This window comes from Miniopterus schreibersii (genome assembly GCF_964146895.1).
Source record: "Miniopterus schreibersii genome assembly, chromosome: 9".
Lineage (NCBI taxonomy): Eukaryota > Metazoa > Chordata > Mammalia > Chiroptera > Miniopteridae > Miniopterus > Miniopterus schreibersii.
In genome coordinates, this window is record NC_138118.1 from 60,782,145 (window position 1) to 60,798,388 (window position 16,244).

Here is a 16,244-nt window from a genome sequence, read left to right on the forward strand (position 1 = left end):
TTAGTTGATGTTAAGTGTTACGAATTAAAAAATAAAATGGAATAAAGGGATGGAGAGTAATGAAGTTTTCGTCATGGGAGTCAAGGACGTTCTCTCTGATGAGGTGATATGAAAGCAGAGACGTAAATGGAATAAGAGACAAAACCATGTGACTATCTGGTGAAAGAGCATTCCAGGCTGAGGGGAGATAGTGTGCAAAGGGCCTGAGGCAGGAGCTTCCTTGGCACATTCGCCTGGATCTGTAAAATGATTTAAAATGGAAAACCCATACTATCAGAGCTGAATATTATTACTACAGTAATTATAGGGATGTGGATGTTGGTAGTATTTTTAAAAATTAGATGTTTTATAAATCTTATATATTTTAACATTCTCAAGCATTTAAGTAGTTTTAATATATTTAATTAACATAGGGGGTCATTTTTAAATACAGAATAAGAACATTATTTGTGATTATGGATGAAAAGAAATATTTATGCGTTAACTTTTTTTTAATTTGGTTTTATTTCTAAGAAACAGTAAATATTGTTACCTTCATCTGTGAATGTGCTGATCCCATGAGGGTTAAATGAAGATAAATTGAAATTACTTCCAGAGATGCTCAATTCTAACACTGTTGGATCTTCCTCATTCAGGTCCATCAGAAGTATTTTTCCAGGCTTATCAGGTTCAAAGCTCTTTATTCCAGGATATTTTAATCCCTTATAAATAATGAAGGAGAAAGAAATGAGCACATTACACGTGCTGATGGAGGTGGTTGAGGGCATGTGTCTGCTTTGTGCAACAAGGCCACATGGGAAGCCTCTGAGCTGGTTTGTGTAATAGGCCCACGGAGGGCTCTGGGAACCACATGCTCCATCAGGGGACCCCCCCCACACACACAGGCACAAACCCGTCATGAGCACTAAAGCCATAGGAGTCCTATAGCACAGCTACCAACCCACAAGAAAGATAAAAAATGGAAAAGCAGACCAAAGGGGCATTTACTAATGGGATTCAACAAAATAAGCAGGGGATATGAAGAGAACATTGCTTATGGTTTTTGCACTGTCCCCTGGCAGGTTCCTGGAAAGCTTCTCAGGCACAGAGGTTTAGGGAAAGTCTATTGAGCCCCGAAACAACGCCTTCACCTTCAGTTAGAACAACCCAGCTCTTGTTTGTTTTAGAAATCGGGCCCTATATAAAGTTTTGCTTAAAATATGTATTTTGTTGCTTTAAAAAAGGTTTGCAAGAGACTGTTGTAAAGGATGACTAGTCCTCCATCTTCATACAAGAAAACTGGACTAAATCAATTACCACCAGCAGCAAAGGGTCTTCACAGGCTGGATGACTTGTAGACTGTACCCTATTACAGCTGTCACCCAAGCCTACGTTGTCAACGTCTTTCGTTTGAGCTACATCATCACTACCACAGTGACTTGTACGCATGGGAGTTTCCACAAACATGGGGGACTCCCTTAATAACCTTTCAGCAATTTTAAATTAGAAGACTTATTCTGAAAAGTATAAAAAAGGTGAAAATCTAAATGTGAGGGGGTATAAAAGTACACTAATTCAGCAAGTATTTGAGTACACCACTTAAAGCGCTTCAAGGGACAGAGAGTTGGATAGGAAGCCATTCTTGAACTCATTGGGCTCACAAAATGTTACAATGGAAGATAAGGTGATATGAGTTCAACGTGCACACAGGGGTACAAATATGCATGGAATGCATGTGATCATGATTATAACACCAGGATAAATGTGTATACAGTTTCTTTTTGGAACCACATGACTGCTCATTTTATTTGAAGGTGGGCATGGGTATATAGAAGGCCTAAATGAAAGACTTAAGCTACTGCTTCTAGAAAATGGTCTAGTGAAAGAAAATACTTACAGAGCTAATAAAAGTCAGTCCATTAGGAAGTATCTCTAAGTCTTCAGAGCCTGATTCTGCCAGGAAAGAGAAGAGACAGCACAGAGTGTTTCACACTATTGCAGGAAGCTCGTGGTCTTTTTCTTTCATCATTCCTAGCTTGAAAATGGGGCTACATATTTAGCTTTCTTTGATAGGTTCAGAATAATTAATCCTTTCATTAATTTTTCCAAATGACTAGTATGATTATATAAAAATTAAAAGACATTAATATAATTAATTTCAGAGTCTTAAATCTCATATAAAGTTCGTAGAAATTCACAAAATGTATAAAGGGCACAATAATTTGAAAATAGCCTGCTGGTTTTTTAAAGACAGAGTAAACTACCAATATATATACTTTTTTTTTTTTTACGTTTTAAATTTATCTTTATTGTTGAGAGTATTTCAGGTATACCATCTTCCCCCGCAACTGACCCCCTCCACTTCGCTCCCACCACCTCCTCAGGCCTTCACCCCGTTATTGACTGTGGCCATGGGTTATGCATATATGCATATAACTTCTTTGGTTAATCTCTTCCCACCCTCCACCCCCCTTCCCTCTTTCCTCTGAAATATGATCGTCCCTTGCATGTGTCAATGTCTCTGGATCTATTTAGTTCATCAGATTCTTTTGTTCATTCACTTCTTCATAAAGAAGACCCTTCAACATTTCCTGTAGTGCTGGTCTGGTGGTGATGAACTCCTTTAGCTTTTTCTTATCTGTGAAGCTCTTTACCTGACCTTCAATTCTAAATGATAGCTTTGCAGGGTAGAGCAATCTTGGTTGTAGTTCCATGTTTTTCATCACTTTGAATATTTCTTGCCACTCCCTTCTGGCCTGCAAGGTTTCTGTTGAGAAATCAGCTGACAGTTGTATGGGTGCTCCCTTGTAGGTAACTAACTGCTTTTCTCTTGCTGCTTTTAAGATTCTCTCTTTGTCTTTAACCTTTGGCATTTTAATTATGATGTGTCTTGCTGTGGGCCTCTTTGGGTTCCTCTTGTTTGGGACCCTCTATGCTTCCTGGACTTGAAAGTCGATTTCTTTCCCCAGGTAGGGGAAGTTTTCTGTCATTATTTTTTCAAATAGGTTTTCAATTCCTTGGTCTCTTTCTGCCTCTTCTGGCACCCCAACAATACGAATGTTGGGCCTCTTGAAGTTGTCCCAGAGGCTCCTTATACAATTTTCATATTTCTGGATTCTTTTTTCTTTTTTCTCTTCTGGTTGGGTGTTTTTTGTTTTCTTATGTTCCAAATTGCTGATTTGATTCTCAGCATCCTCTACTTTGCTGTTGATTCCCTGTAAATTATTCTTCATTTCAGTTCATGTAGCCTTCATTTCAAATTGGTACTTTATTATGTCATCAATTTTCTCAGTTATTTCCTTAACCATTTGCTTAAACATCCTTATAACCAAAATTCTGAACTCTCTATCTGTTAGCTTGCTTGGGTCTATTTCATTTAGTTCCTCTTCAAGAGGTTTCTTCTGTTCTTTCCTTTATGACATGTTTCTTTGCCTCTACATTTTGGCTGCTTCCAGGTGTTTGTTTCTATGTATTAGGTAGAGCTGCTATGTCTCCTGGAATTTGTAGAGTGGCTTTGTGTAGTAGGTGTCCTGTAGGGTCCAGTGGCTCAGCCTCCCCAGTCACCTGAGCTGGGCCTTCCAGGTGCTCCCCTGTGTGGGCTGTGTGCACTGTCCTGTTGTAGTTGAGCCTTGGTTGCTGCTGGTGTCCCTGGGAGGAATTGACCCCCAGGCCAATTGGCTGTGAGGACCAGTTGCAACTACAGCCAGAGAGCTGCTGTGCTGGAGACACCCCTATGCAGCAGGATTTACTTCAGTGGGGCTTTGGTGTTCACCAAGTGCGCCCCTTGAGTGTGTCACTCGTGGGTGTGGTAGGGTTGTAATCCAGCGTGGTCGAGTCTGACCACCAGGTGCACTGTCTCTGGGGCCTCCCAGGAGGTGCACAGTCAGCTTGTGCCAGTGCCTTGCCCAGGGCCACCCAGCATGAGCTGCACAGCAAACAGTAGTTGGCTGCTACTTGTGCTGGGCTTGGAGGTGCCCAGGAGAGGCCAAGCTATGAGCCAGTGCAGCTGCCGCTAGTGCCAGGCCTGGGGCCCCTTATCAAGCCGCATGGGGCCCGCTGCTGCTTGTTGGAGAGATTTTAGGAAAGTCCTAAGCATGAGGCTCGAGAGGCCACTTGCACAGAAAAGCCCCTGGAAATGGCCTGGATGAGCTGCAGGTGGGGAGGGGCGGGGCCTCCGGGAATCACGGGGCGGGGCCAAAGGTGGGAGTCAGGTGCTGGCGATTCAAACATGGCGCCTGCCTGTGGCTGTGTGCGGGGAGGACTCGCCACAGGAGCCATGGCCTCCGCCAGCCCTTCTGCCTGGGAGGAAGCCGCCCCTCCGCCTCTCGCCCGGATCTCAGGCAGGTTAGTTCCCCCCGAGTGTCCCGGGTCCTTTCCGGCTGCCGCCCGGCGCTGGGCTCAGAGGGAGCGTCCGAGTGAGTCCGTGCCGGGCCCTTTAGAGGAGCTGCTGGGTCTCCCGCAGCCTCCGCGACCCTCAGGGACAGTCCCCGCTGGTTTCACAGCCTGAAGCTGTGGGGCGTCTCTTCCCGGCCTGGAGCCTTGGCTGGGGGCCTGCTGTGGGGCTGGGACCCCTCCCTCCTCCGGGAAAACTCCGCTGCCGAGATTCCCTCCTGGGTTTCAACCTCGGTACTGGGTGTGGGCCCGCGGCCGTGTCTGTGTGATTCAGCCCCGATCCGCCCGTGTTTCCGCCCCTCCTACCAGTCTCGGCCCTTCTTCAGGTCCCTGGTTGTGGGGCTTCTGTTCATCCAGATTTCAGGAGGCCCTGAGTGATGGTGGTTCTGTATTTTAGTTGTAATTTTGATTTGGTTGCGGGAGGTGGCGGGGGCAGCTGTTACCTACGCCGCCATCTTGTTTTCCCCCCAATATATATTCTTAATAGTTCCAAATCAAATAAAACTCTTTGAAAACCACATTAGAAACATAAGCAAATTCAGTGAAAATGCGGATATATTTCATATGCAGAGTTTGCATTTACTATTAATTATAAACATCAGTAAAATATCACCAAGTTAGTTAGATTTTAAATACATGTAAATTTTTAAAATTTCAATCAGTCTAGAAACAAATGAGAACTTTTAGTTTTGTATTGATTCTCTTAGCGAAGATATTTGCTTTGCAGATACCTAGTGATCTTTAATATCAATATTATATTTGTTTTCTAGAAAAAAACTGCACTGTAAAATATCTGACCAAGCTTATTCATGCTAACTGAATAAATCATCTGGTCTAGCCTTTCTAACCTTAGGCAACTAAGATAAATAAGTATTTAAAACAACAACAACACAAAACAACACAAGCATGGATCTCTAACAAGTTGTCCTCAAATAACAGCTGGTTGGTTGGGGACTCAACTCTTGGGGACTCAAAGTCTTGTGACACTCCTTGTTGGTTGCCTACTGGCTGCTATTCCCCTGGCCTTTTATCTTTGCTGACAGCGCCTGCCTTCTATGATAGAGGCCTGATCATTACTTTTTCAGCTTCCTTTGCAGCTAGGGCACCAGCTGATTGTCTAGCTCTAATGAGATCTATGGGGGAATCTTCTGAGAGCTTCTGGGGGAAAAATTTCCTTCCCGAGGAGAAGCAAAGGGCTTCTTAAAAATGTGTGTGAGGGCTTTTTTAAAATTAACCCTTTACTCACTGCTTTTTCTCCCTCTTCTGTCTCTCCTACACCATTTCCTCAGATTATATTACCAAAAAAGCAAACATCGTTCTATTGTTCTTGCTAAACTGACCAAACAAAAACAAATGATCAAAACACTGTCAACACCTTGGCAATATGTTAGTGAAGTCACCAGACCAGTAATTTACTTAAAATTACCTGACTTAATAATACTCTTCTGGTTCATAGGTCTATTTTTGAACAAAATTGAACAGGTGCAGTAATCATATATATATATATATATATATATATATATATATATATATATATATATATCAAGATAATACGACAAGTTCAAATGAGATACTTCCTTCTCTCACATACGTACCTATTCCTTTAACTAAATTACAGTTAGGAAGATCTACTGGTTCTACTTCTCGGAAAGCATTAAGTCGTCTTCTGCGGGGAAAGAAAAGGAATAAAATACACATAAAACTATTCAGAACTTATAATTAAGCTGCAAAGGTAATTAGCCAATAACATTTTCCTTAACTGTACTTTGCCTAGGTTTTGACTCCAGGGTTTGTGGTCCTTGGAACCTGAGCAACTCTACCAGGCAAGGCCAGAGCAAGACATGTGGGTCTCTACGCACAACATTTAGTATTTATTAAACAGAGGTGAAAAGATAACACAAAGAGGATACATAGTCCTCCCCAGGGCTCTATGCACTTCAGCAGGAGCAGGAACTATTTTATCAGCCATGTAAGGAGTCCTATGTGGAAATTTGGATTAAATAGCAACATGGTTCCAATTTATTCCATTGATGTTTTAAGGCTGGTGACAGATGGGCCTCCAGCCTGTCTGCCCAGTCTGACTCCAAAGCCGGGACTGGGCATCTGCTTTCAGGTGTGTTACTTGAAAAATGTAGGTGTGCTTAAAAGGATTTATAACTTCAGAAAATCATACCCAAGGCCAGCATATAAAAAGGCATATCATGCAAACATACCCAAAAGCAATGTATTAAATCTCAGTGCATGAGCATCGAGGGGAACATTGGAGTGAAGGCCAAAGGATAAAGGAACAGATGTGAGAAGGAAGCACCAGCAGGCTGCCTGAGCAGAGTAAAGCCATTGATGAGGCATTTGAAAGAAATGGACTACAACATTAGCACAGCCAAGAGGTTTAAACAATAGACATGTTTTGATAACTAATGATACAATACATTATCATAGTCATAGTAAGTAGCATTATCTAAGAATCCTGGAGATCTTATTTGGCTAAAGATAGGCCAAAAAAATTAACTTGCCTTACTGATAATTTAGTCTCAGAAGGAGGAGTGTGGGCTAGAAGTCAATGGACACTTGGCATAAAATTCTTACCAACCTGGTACAAAATGATAGGAATTTGTGATCTTTCATTATTCATTTTAAAAAAAAGTAACATGTGCCTACTACTGTGCCATTGGCTATCAATCTCACTTCCTAAGAGGGTCTGACCTAAAAGGGTAGGAGTAGGGTCCAGTAACTGGCTTTGTTAAAGCATCAAGTTCATCCTGATGCACAACCGAGGTAGAGAATCACCAGTCTGGCTGCCAGAGATGCAGAGGTGAGGAAGGCCCAGCCTTCAGGAGCTAGTGGTTCCCTGAATGATGGACACGAACTTAGAAAACAGACTTTAAAGGAAGGTAGGGACCTGCCCCAGGACATGAGAAACTAAAAGTCATTTCAAAAATGGAAATCTGACACACCATCATGAAAATTCACAGTAAAGAAATAAAAAGGAATAGTGATGAAACAGTGGCTTGAGAATTTTCAGACTGAGACCCACATTAGGAAAAGCATTTTACATAATAGAAGCACACAGCACACACACTTACACACCACACACATCTGAAATAAGGTTCACAAGAGAATCCTCACCCTAATACATGTGCTAGATACATCCTTAACTTTTCTATTTAATTCTATTTCATTTATTTTAAAATGTTCATCATGATTTGCTACATGGATTTGGTGACCAACTATTTTGAAAAACACCAGACTGTGCAAAGCTCAGTGACTATTCCTGCAGTGCCCCAAGTAACTCAAAGGATTGATACAAGATGTTAGGGATGAAGGTATAACCACAGAAAGTACAAAGAGTGGCATGGAAGAACAGAGTCAAGGATGTGAAATTGCTGAGTGGGCCAAGACTTGTGATAAATGTCAAGGATAGCCACAGTAGCTTTTCTTAGAGTCAGAACCACAGGAGAAGAGTAGGCGTGCTGTCTGACTCTCAAGGTTCATTAAATGTGATGGTTTCATAGAGGGCAGAGAAAAGCTGAACTACTCAGCTCCCATTCTAATTCTGGCTTCTCTCTCATGGAAGATCATCACTAACATGGAAAACAGAATGCTCACAGTTAAAATGAGTCCAAGGTAGGAAAGGAGGCATTAACTTAGCACTAAGTTGCTCTGAGTTCAAATCTGTAGCCCAAACACATCATACCTCATCAGGATAATCATTGCTACTACATTTCAGGTACTTTATATACCCTCGTTTAATCCACAAACACCTTGCTGAGGCATTGCTTTCCCTGTTTTTCAGATGACTAAGATTAAGTGGCCTTCCAAAGCCACAGTCATGAAGTGGCTGAGCTGGGGTTGGAGCTCAAGTATAAATGCACAGCTCACGTTCAGTCCTCTACCCAAGCAACATTTTTAGACAGCAGTGCTTAAAAGCTGGAGGAAGCGCGGGAAGACAATTCTGCCCGTGTTACTATAATCCTTTTCATATTTTTCTGTCTTATTCCCAATGATTAGGAAATATCTTGTCAAAGGCTTGATTAAGTCCAAGTGTTGCAGGTCTAAGGGATAAAGTACAATGTCTGAGATGTGTCCTTAATTCTCCAAACTCTGGCTGGAAATCACATACTCCCTGCTGTTAATTATTCTTTGCAAATATGTGCTTGCTCATTACAAAAGAAAATGAGGATCTTCAGCTATGCATTAAGAAACCCATTCTGGAGCTTTCCTTGGGGCCAGGCTCACCCTCATCAGTCTATTTTCTGCCACTGCGCACTCCTCATTCATTCAATATTCCCTATTGGGACCTACTATGTGCCAACCCCTGTGCTCAGGACTCTCACACATACTTCCTTATTTAATCTCCTTAATCACCTTTGAGGCAAGGATGAATATTTTACCTGTTTCATAGGTAAGTAAACTGAGGCACAGAAGATATATATTTCCATTGCTTTTCAGAGGGAATGGAAGGGGGAGAGAGAGAGAAAGGGGAGCGGGGAGAGAGAGAGAGAGACATCTATGTGTCTATGGATTGGTTGCCTCCTGCACTGGAATCAAACCTGCAACCGCTCGCTATATGTGCCCTTGGCCTGGATTGAACTTGGGACCCATCAGTCATTGAACCAAACTGGCTAGGGCTCAACTTGACTTTTAGTGATGTTTTACTTCAAAGTCAACAGCATGGTATTATTGACTAAGTCTTAGGGATTAGGTGATCTTTGGACTTTGAACCCCTGTAATAAGTTACCACAAACTACTGATACATGCTTAACACCACCCCCCCCCCACCCCCCCCCCCCCCCCCCCGCAAGTACCTAACAATATATAAAATACTTTAAGGGAAGCAGGGCACTAACATTCATCCAGTAGTTACCATGTCCCAGGCACAGTGTTAGTTGCTTCCTGTATGAGTGTCTATGTCTGTTACTGGTTCAGGTTTACTGGAGCGGTGCATGTTACAGATGTAAAGTGATTTGCCCAAGATGCCACAATGGAAGGGACAGAGCTAGAACCCAGCGCCAGAGTTCTTCCTCGCTTCCCCACGCCAGTCCCACTGGATCCAGGGGGTCAGCGCAGTGCATTCCTATTTAGCTTCGACCTGCTGCGGGTTTCTGTCCCTCTCTCTCTGCAGCCTCAAATTAAGCATTTCCAAGTGGGTGGGGGGTTGCTCCACTGCACGCAGCCACGGGGGGGGGGGGGGGGGGACGGGAGGGCTCCTATCCCTAATTCACACACCATCAGAGCGACCCCCAGTCTGGTTATTTATTCTGAAGAGAGGCTGAGAAGTGAATCTGCAGCCAGGCACAGATTTTCATGAAAAGTTCATTCGTGTATTCCAACGACTTGGCCACTGACACCACTGGTAACTGTCTCCTTACCCCATCTTCTCAGACTGCCAGCAAGATGTTTTCAGCGCCACAGGAAAGCTGGGCAATCATTTGCAAACCCCCTGCAGGATGTGCATCCAGCACTTGCCTGTAGACTTTCTGTTAAGAGCCTGGACCCCGCTTTTCGGGGGCTGGGTGTCCTGTGCTGGGGGGACAGGTGCACCAGCCCTCGCCACAACCCCACTTACTCGTAAAAAGACTGGTGATCCTTGTAGTGTGTCAGCACCAGCCCCAGGAGGGTGAGCGCCAGCAGCTTCGCCATGGCCTGGGGCAGAAGGGGCGGAGGGGCTGGTGCACGGACGACAGCGGCTGGAGAACCTGCCTGCCTGCAGCCCGAGCCCCACTTGCACCGCCCGGGAGCAGCCCCGACGGGGCGGGGGCGGGGGCGGGGGCGGGGGCGGGGCGCGCGGGGCGGGTCCCGCCCACCTGGGCGCACTGAGGGCTGGAAGCGCGGGCTTGGGGTCCACGCCCGCCGGTGGCTGGGGGCTGCGGGCTCCCGGGGACTTAGAAAGAGGGAGCCATGGACAGCAGCCTAGACGGGGAGAGAAGGGGCGAATGCACAGGCCAGAGCTCACGGGGAGCCCGAGAGAGGAGAGCCGGGCTTCGATGAGCTCGCTTTGTGCCAACAAGTCCTAATCCTCGCGGCTCAGAGGGCTCAGTAAGTTGGTCCCTCTTGGCTCAGCCAGAACAGGCTGGACGGGAGGGCGGGCCCAGAAGGTGACCACTGTGTGTCACCTTCAGACATCTGGATAGCAAGCTCATCTCAGTAGATGCAGAAAAAATATTTTAAAAATTTAATACCCATTATGATTAAAAACTTATTAAATTAGAAATAAGAGTTTCTTAATCGGATAAAAAACAGCTACCAAAGGGGGAAAGCTACAGCAAACATACTCGATGAGAAATTGAAAGCTTTCACTGGTGACTGAGAAACAGGCAAGGATGCTCACTATTCTCGCATATACTCAATATTAAACTAGGGGTTAAAAGAAAAAAGAAAAGATACCAAATTGAAAAAGAAAATCTGGAACACTCATTATTCACAGGTAACATGATTGGTATGTAGATAATCTAAACGACTTTACAGATACCTATAAAATGCATATATGAATTTAGCAAGATAACTAGCTACGGGGTCAGTATACAGAATCATTACTTTTTGTAAAATAATAATTAGAAAATAAAATTTTAGAAAGATACCATCTATAATAGTATCAACACTGCTAAATTCTTAGGGTCTAACAGAAGATACATAAAATCTCTACACAGAAAACCACAAAACTTTACTGAAAGATCTAAATAAATATATATACTAACCAGTTATTAGAAAACTCAGAATTTAATAATGTCCATTATCCCCAAGTGATCTTTACATTCAATGCAACCCCAGTCAAAATCCTAGTGAAGTTTTGTAGTAATTGACGGAATCAAATTTAAATAGAAGTGCAAAGACGAAAGAATTAGCCATAAAAATTTTGAGGAAGATCAAATTTGAAGGATTTTACTACCTAAAATCAAGATTTATTATAGATATATTATAATTAAAACAATGTGGTATTGGTGCAATGACTAATAAATCATCTAGTGGAACAGAATAAAGAATCCAGATATAAACCCACACATCTATGGCCACCTTACTTATGACAAAGTACCACTGCTGTAAGGAAAGAATTTTATTTTTAATAAAATAATATTGTATTAACTGAATATACATGTGGCCACGTGTGATCCTTACTCACATGATATACTAAAATATATTCCAGATAGGTGATAAATCTCAATGTGAAAAATTAAACAATGCATCTTTAATAAGATAACAAAAAAGCGTATTTTATAACCTATGCAAAGATTGTTTTTAACAGGATACACAAAGCCGCATCCAGAGAGGAAAATACTGATAAATTGAATTTCATTAAAGTTATAAATTTTCTGTTCACCAAGACATGATGGAGAAGGTGAAAAGACTCACCAAAAAGAAGAATATATTTTCAATACAGATATCCACAAAGGACTCATACCTACAGATCAATAAGGAAAATGTCAGACAAATTTTTTAAAAGGCCAAAAGTTGAACATTCACTGTACAAAAGAAGACTCCAAATGGCCATTAAGCATAGCAAAAGGTGTTCACTTCCATTAGTCATCTAAGGATTGCTAAAAATCACAGTGAGATATTCCTGCATACCCATCAGAATGATTAAAATCTAAGAAGATGAAAAAGGAGAATGAGAAGGGGGAGGGGGGAGGGGGGAAGAAAGAAAAATCTGACACTGTTAACTATTGGCAAGGAAGTGGAGCAACTGGAACGCTCCAGCATTATGAGTGAGGAAGTATTGCCACTTTGGAAAACTGCTTGTTAGCACCTACTCAAGCTGCACATAGGTACATGCCATTATTCAGTAATTCCAATTCTGCATATATTCCCAACAGAAATGCTCATACATGTGCATTAAAATACATGGTACAAGAAAGATTATTGGAGCTTAGTTCATAATATCTAAAAACACACACAAATAAAACAAATGTTCATCAATAGTAGAATAGACATATGAATTGTGGCATATTTATACAAAGAAATACTATACGCAGAAATGAAAAAGAGTTAACTACTGCTGCATGCTAACCAGAGGCTTGCGACAACAATGGTTTATCTATCACTCATGCTACATGTCCCTTGAAGGTTGGCTGCAGCTCTGCTTTCTATCATCGCCAATCCAGGATCCAGTCTGGCACAACAGACTGCATCTAAAGGAAAAGAGAAACAGCGAAGCACATATTGACTCTTGACATTTCAACCTGGAAATGACATATGGTTTCTTCTACCAACATATCATTGGCCAAACTAAGTTCTATGGTCACTCTTAACCTCAAGGGCATAGAGATGTATCATGGGCCCACTGAGAGCAGAATACCAAAAAAAGAACCAGGATATTTGGGCAATAGTTATCCAACTTCCTATAAAAGTTGAGAAAGTGAGTATCTGGCTTCTCTCCCTGGCAAGTAGAAATCAAGTTGAATGTCTGTCTCTAGTTTCTTAGAAGCAGAAGCTGAGAGAGGATTTCCGAAGCGCATCATTTAATGAGAGTGTGCCTATCAGGAAAAATTCATCTGACTTTATTATTTCCACTAATGATGTATGTATTGTGTGTGTGTGACTTTTAGCATATAATGTGATTGTTCTGAGTATCAGTGGGCTTCTCTAGAATCCATTCAGGAACAATCTATTTTCCAAAGATCTGCCCTTTACATTCTACCCACAGATAATCTTCAGATTCACTGTAGAAACCACTATTTTTTTTCTGTAGTGGACATTGCTAACAGTCCACAGAATGCCCCTCTGCTCTTGATCTAGGTTTTACCTCTTAATGCTATCAGTGACATCCTGCAGGTTTATGTGATTCATCTTAGCTATTCGAAACCACAGGGTTCCTCTGCTGGGCAATGCCTGGAGCTCAATGAACTCGATTTTGGTGATAAGCATTTATTTCACCAGTTCCCAAAGTCATCCCTGATGGACCGAGCTTTTTCTGCTGCCTGTTCTAGACAGTATCAAGCTGACCGTTCAAAGTTTCCATTACATTCTCTGCTCCTACTTAAGCACGTTCCTCTTGGTTTTCCTGAACTGGATGACTTGCCCTTGACCGTGCTAATTATGGTTTTTTACATCTCCAGTAAATTGCTTTTCTGAACATCCTCACTGCATGGGAAAAAATGAATTGTGGCAAAAAGTAAGTGATTTGTTTTCTTGCTATAGACAAATTCCCGCAGTACTGTAGCAAACAATGTGAACACAGTACATCAATAATAGCAAGTGTGTGCCAGGTGTTCTCTAATGATGTGGCTGAGGCACTAAATCAGCACTTTCCACCTCTTTTCCAATATCCTTTGGGTGCAGTGTTTTAAAACACTGGCTACATATTAGAATGGTGTAAGGATATTTTATAAAATACCCATGCCTGAACCCCAGCTGGGCCGAAGGTGGTGGGACTCCACTCCTCTAGTGTGCCTTCCTGCCCTGGAGAGGTAGAAACTAGAACCTGTACTTCCTCAACTCTCTTGAAGCCACAATACACTATGCAATTGTGTGTCTGTAGATCAGAATGGCTTGAGCAGCACTTAAACTGGAAACAGGAAAGAGGCAGTATTGCAAGCATGTTTTGCTGGTGTGGACCTTGGCTGCAGACATGACTCTGAACCCCATGGTGCTTATGGTTCCTTGAGCTCTGGTCTTACCTCTTGTGGCTGCAACTATCTACACTCTTACCAATGATGCATATGGTTCCTTATATCCCCGCCCCCCCATCAACACTTGGCAATATCTAGTATTTTAATTTCTGCTAGTCAAATAGATCTAAAGTGATGTAAGAGTGCGGTTTTAATTGACACTTCTCTGATTATTAAAGACTCTCAGAATCTTTTCATGTGCTTCATTCCCCCCCTTCTGTAAATTATCTCTTCACACCATTTGTCTCTGATTCCCTTGGGGTTACTATCTCAAGAGTTGTTATTCTCAAGAGTTCCGAATATATTCTACTTATTAATACCTTGCCAGTTTAACATTGCAAATATTTCTCATTCTTATTTTATTCTATTATCTTTGTCAATGGCATCCTTCCCTGAATGAAAATCCTCAATTTTGATGACTCAAATTTAATCAACTTTTTTGTCTTAGGGTTTATATCTTTGAAACTCTGTTTCAGAAGTCCTTCCCTACTCTTAAGTCATAAAGATACCCTCCTACATTATTTTCTATTAACTCTAAAGGTTATAGACCTTTGTTTGGTAGTTACCTAGTGAGGTTAAGTAACACATACTTTTATTTCCTTCCATAGAGTGAGTCCATTCTCCCCATGCCATGTCCTAAACAAACATTGTTTCTCTATTAATTAGTACTGCTAACTTAATCTTATACTAAACCCCTAAAGAGAAATATGTCTGAGATCTCTATCCTATTCCATTTATCTATTTGGTTTTTTTCTTACACAAATACTAAACCATTTTTATTATTAAGCCTATCCTTGCCCTTGATTTTATTTTTTGAAGTTGACTTAGCTTTTACATGAGCATGAAAATTCTATTGTTAGATATATCATATTTACCTTAGAGTTTATAAAATACACATATACAGTTATAGAGTAATTATAAAAGAATTATCAATGTAAGCCACAATCTAGGTCAGCAAATGTAATATTGCCAGCACCCCAGAAGCTTCCCATGTGCCTTGCCCTGACCGCAATCACTATCTTCCCTAGAAGCAACCACTATCTAACTTATATGATAACTATTGCCTCCCTGTTCTTTCTAATTTAACCACCTACGCATGTATCCTCAAAAAACATTGTTTAATTTTGCCTGTTTTGGAATTCTCCCCAAATAAAATTATACACATGTTTTCATTTTTGTTTTCTTTAGCTCAATATTATTTGTGAAATTTATACATGTAGCTCTAGTTGTGGTATACATTGCTGTATAGTATTTCATTATATGAATTAACACAAGCTATTTATCCATTTTAACTTCATCAACACTTTATTGTCTCTAGTTTCTAGTTTCTTTTAATGTGAAGATTTTTAAATTACTAACGCAATTTCTTTAATAGTTTTAGAATTTTATTGATTTCCAAACTTTATTGAGTCATTTTAAGGAGCAATGGTTGTGGACCACTAGCTAGCTACCCAAATCCCTTCTTTCTGGCACAAGGCTACTCAGATAAACTAAATTTCCCACACTCCCTTCCAATTAGGTATAGCCATACAACTACACCCATATTAATAGAATGTCAATGGAAGCAATTTGTCTGTATTCTTTAAGCCACTTTATTTGGGGTCACTTTGTTACAATAGCTTAGTCTGACCTTAAAAATATAGGATTTGAACCTAGAAATGGGATTTTAAAAATAACATTAAGTATGTGGTTATACTAAAATTGAGGAAACATATCACAGGTAGCACAGTTTTTGTGAGCAAGATAGAAATGGCAATTTTTTTAGCCTCAGCAGTCACTCATCTCATTTCTGCGATATCCTGCTGTTTAGGCGGGTCAGCCCTATTTGAGGGAGGGAGGTGTGCAGGGGAAGGACTGCCAGGAAGGAAGGATCATTGTGGGCCACCTTACAGCCATCTGCCACATTGATTTTTGTTCTGATCTTTTCTATGCTTCTTCCTGAGCTCAACTACCCCTAATCACTACCCTAATATTCACATCTACATCCCTGATGCTTTAAACAGAAAGACTGGGAAGGGAAGACAATCTATCTCCTTCCCAAGCCAAGTGAGAAAAGAGGTTCAAGATAATCTCATGAAGATTGGGGGTGTCTACATGAAGAGGAACCCCGGTGCCTTGTGACTTTCCTGGGCCCTTCCTGTGAAAGCACACACTGGGTCCTCAGCAATCAGATCTCCCAAATCTCTCTGGGGGTTTTATCAGCCCCTTGGTCTGGGAAGAAGGCAGGGCAGAGCCAATGCTTAGGAACCCACCAGCATCTAAATGCCTTAG

The 16,244-nt window shown here is 41.6% G+C and overlaps 1 protein-coding gene across 1 annotated transcript in view; it reads right to left on the bottom strand.

Moving 5' to 3' along the window:
- The window catches only part of PON1 (paraoxonase 1), a 23,088-nt gene extending 12,984 nt beyond the window's left edge, over positions 1–10,104 (bottom strand). The window contains exons 1-4 of the mRNA XM_081147141.1: positions 9,938–10,104; positions 5,967–6,037; positions 1,877–1,932; positions 533–701 (exon numbers count right to left, since the gene is read on the bottom strand). Coding sequence (XP_081003267.1) covers positions 533–701; positions 1,877–1,932; positions 5,967–6,037; positions 9,938–10,011 — 370 coding nt within the window. The 5' untranslated portion in view covers positions 10,012–10,104. The remainder of the gene's footprint in view (positions 1–532; positions 702–1,876; positions 1,933–5,966; positions 6,038–9,937) is intronic.
- Between the last annotated feature and the right edge of the window lie 6,140 nt (positions 10,105–16,244).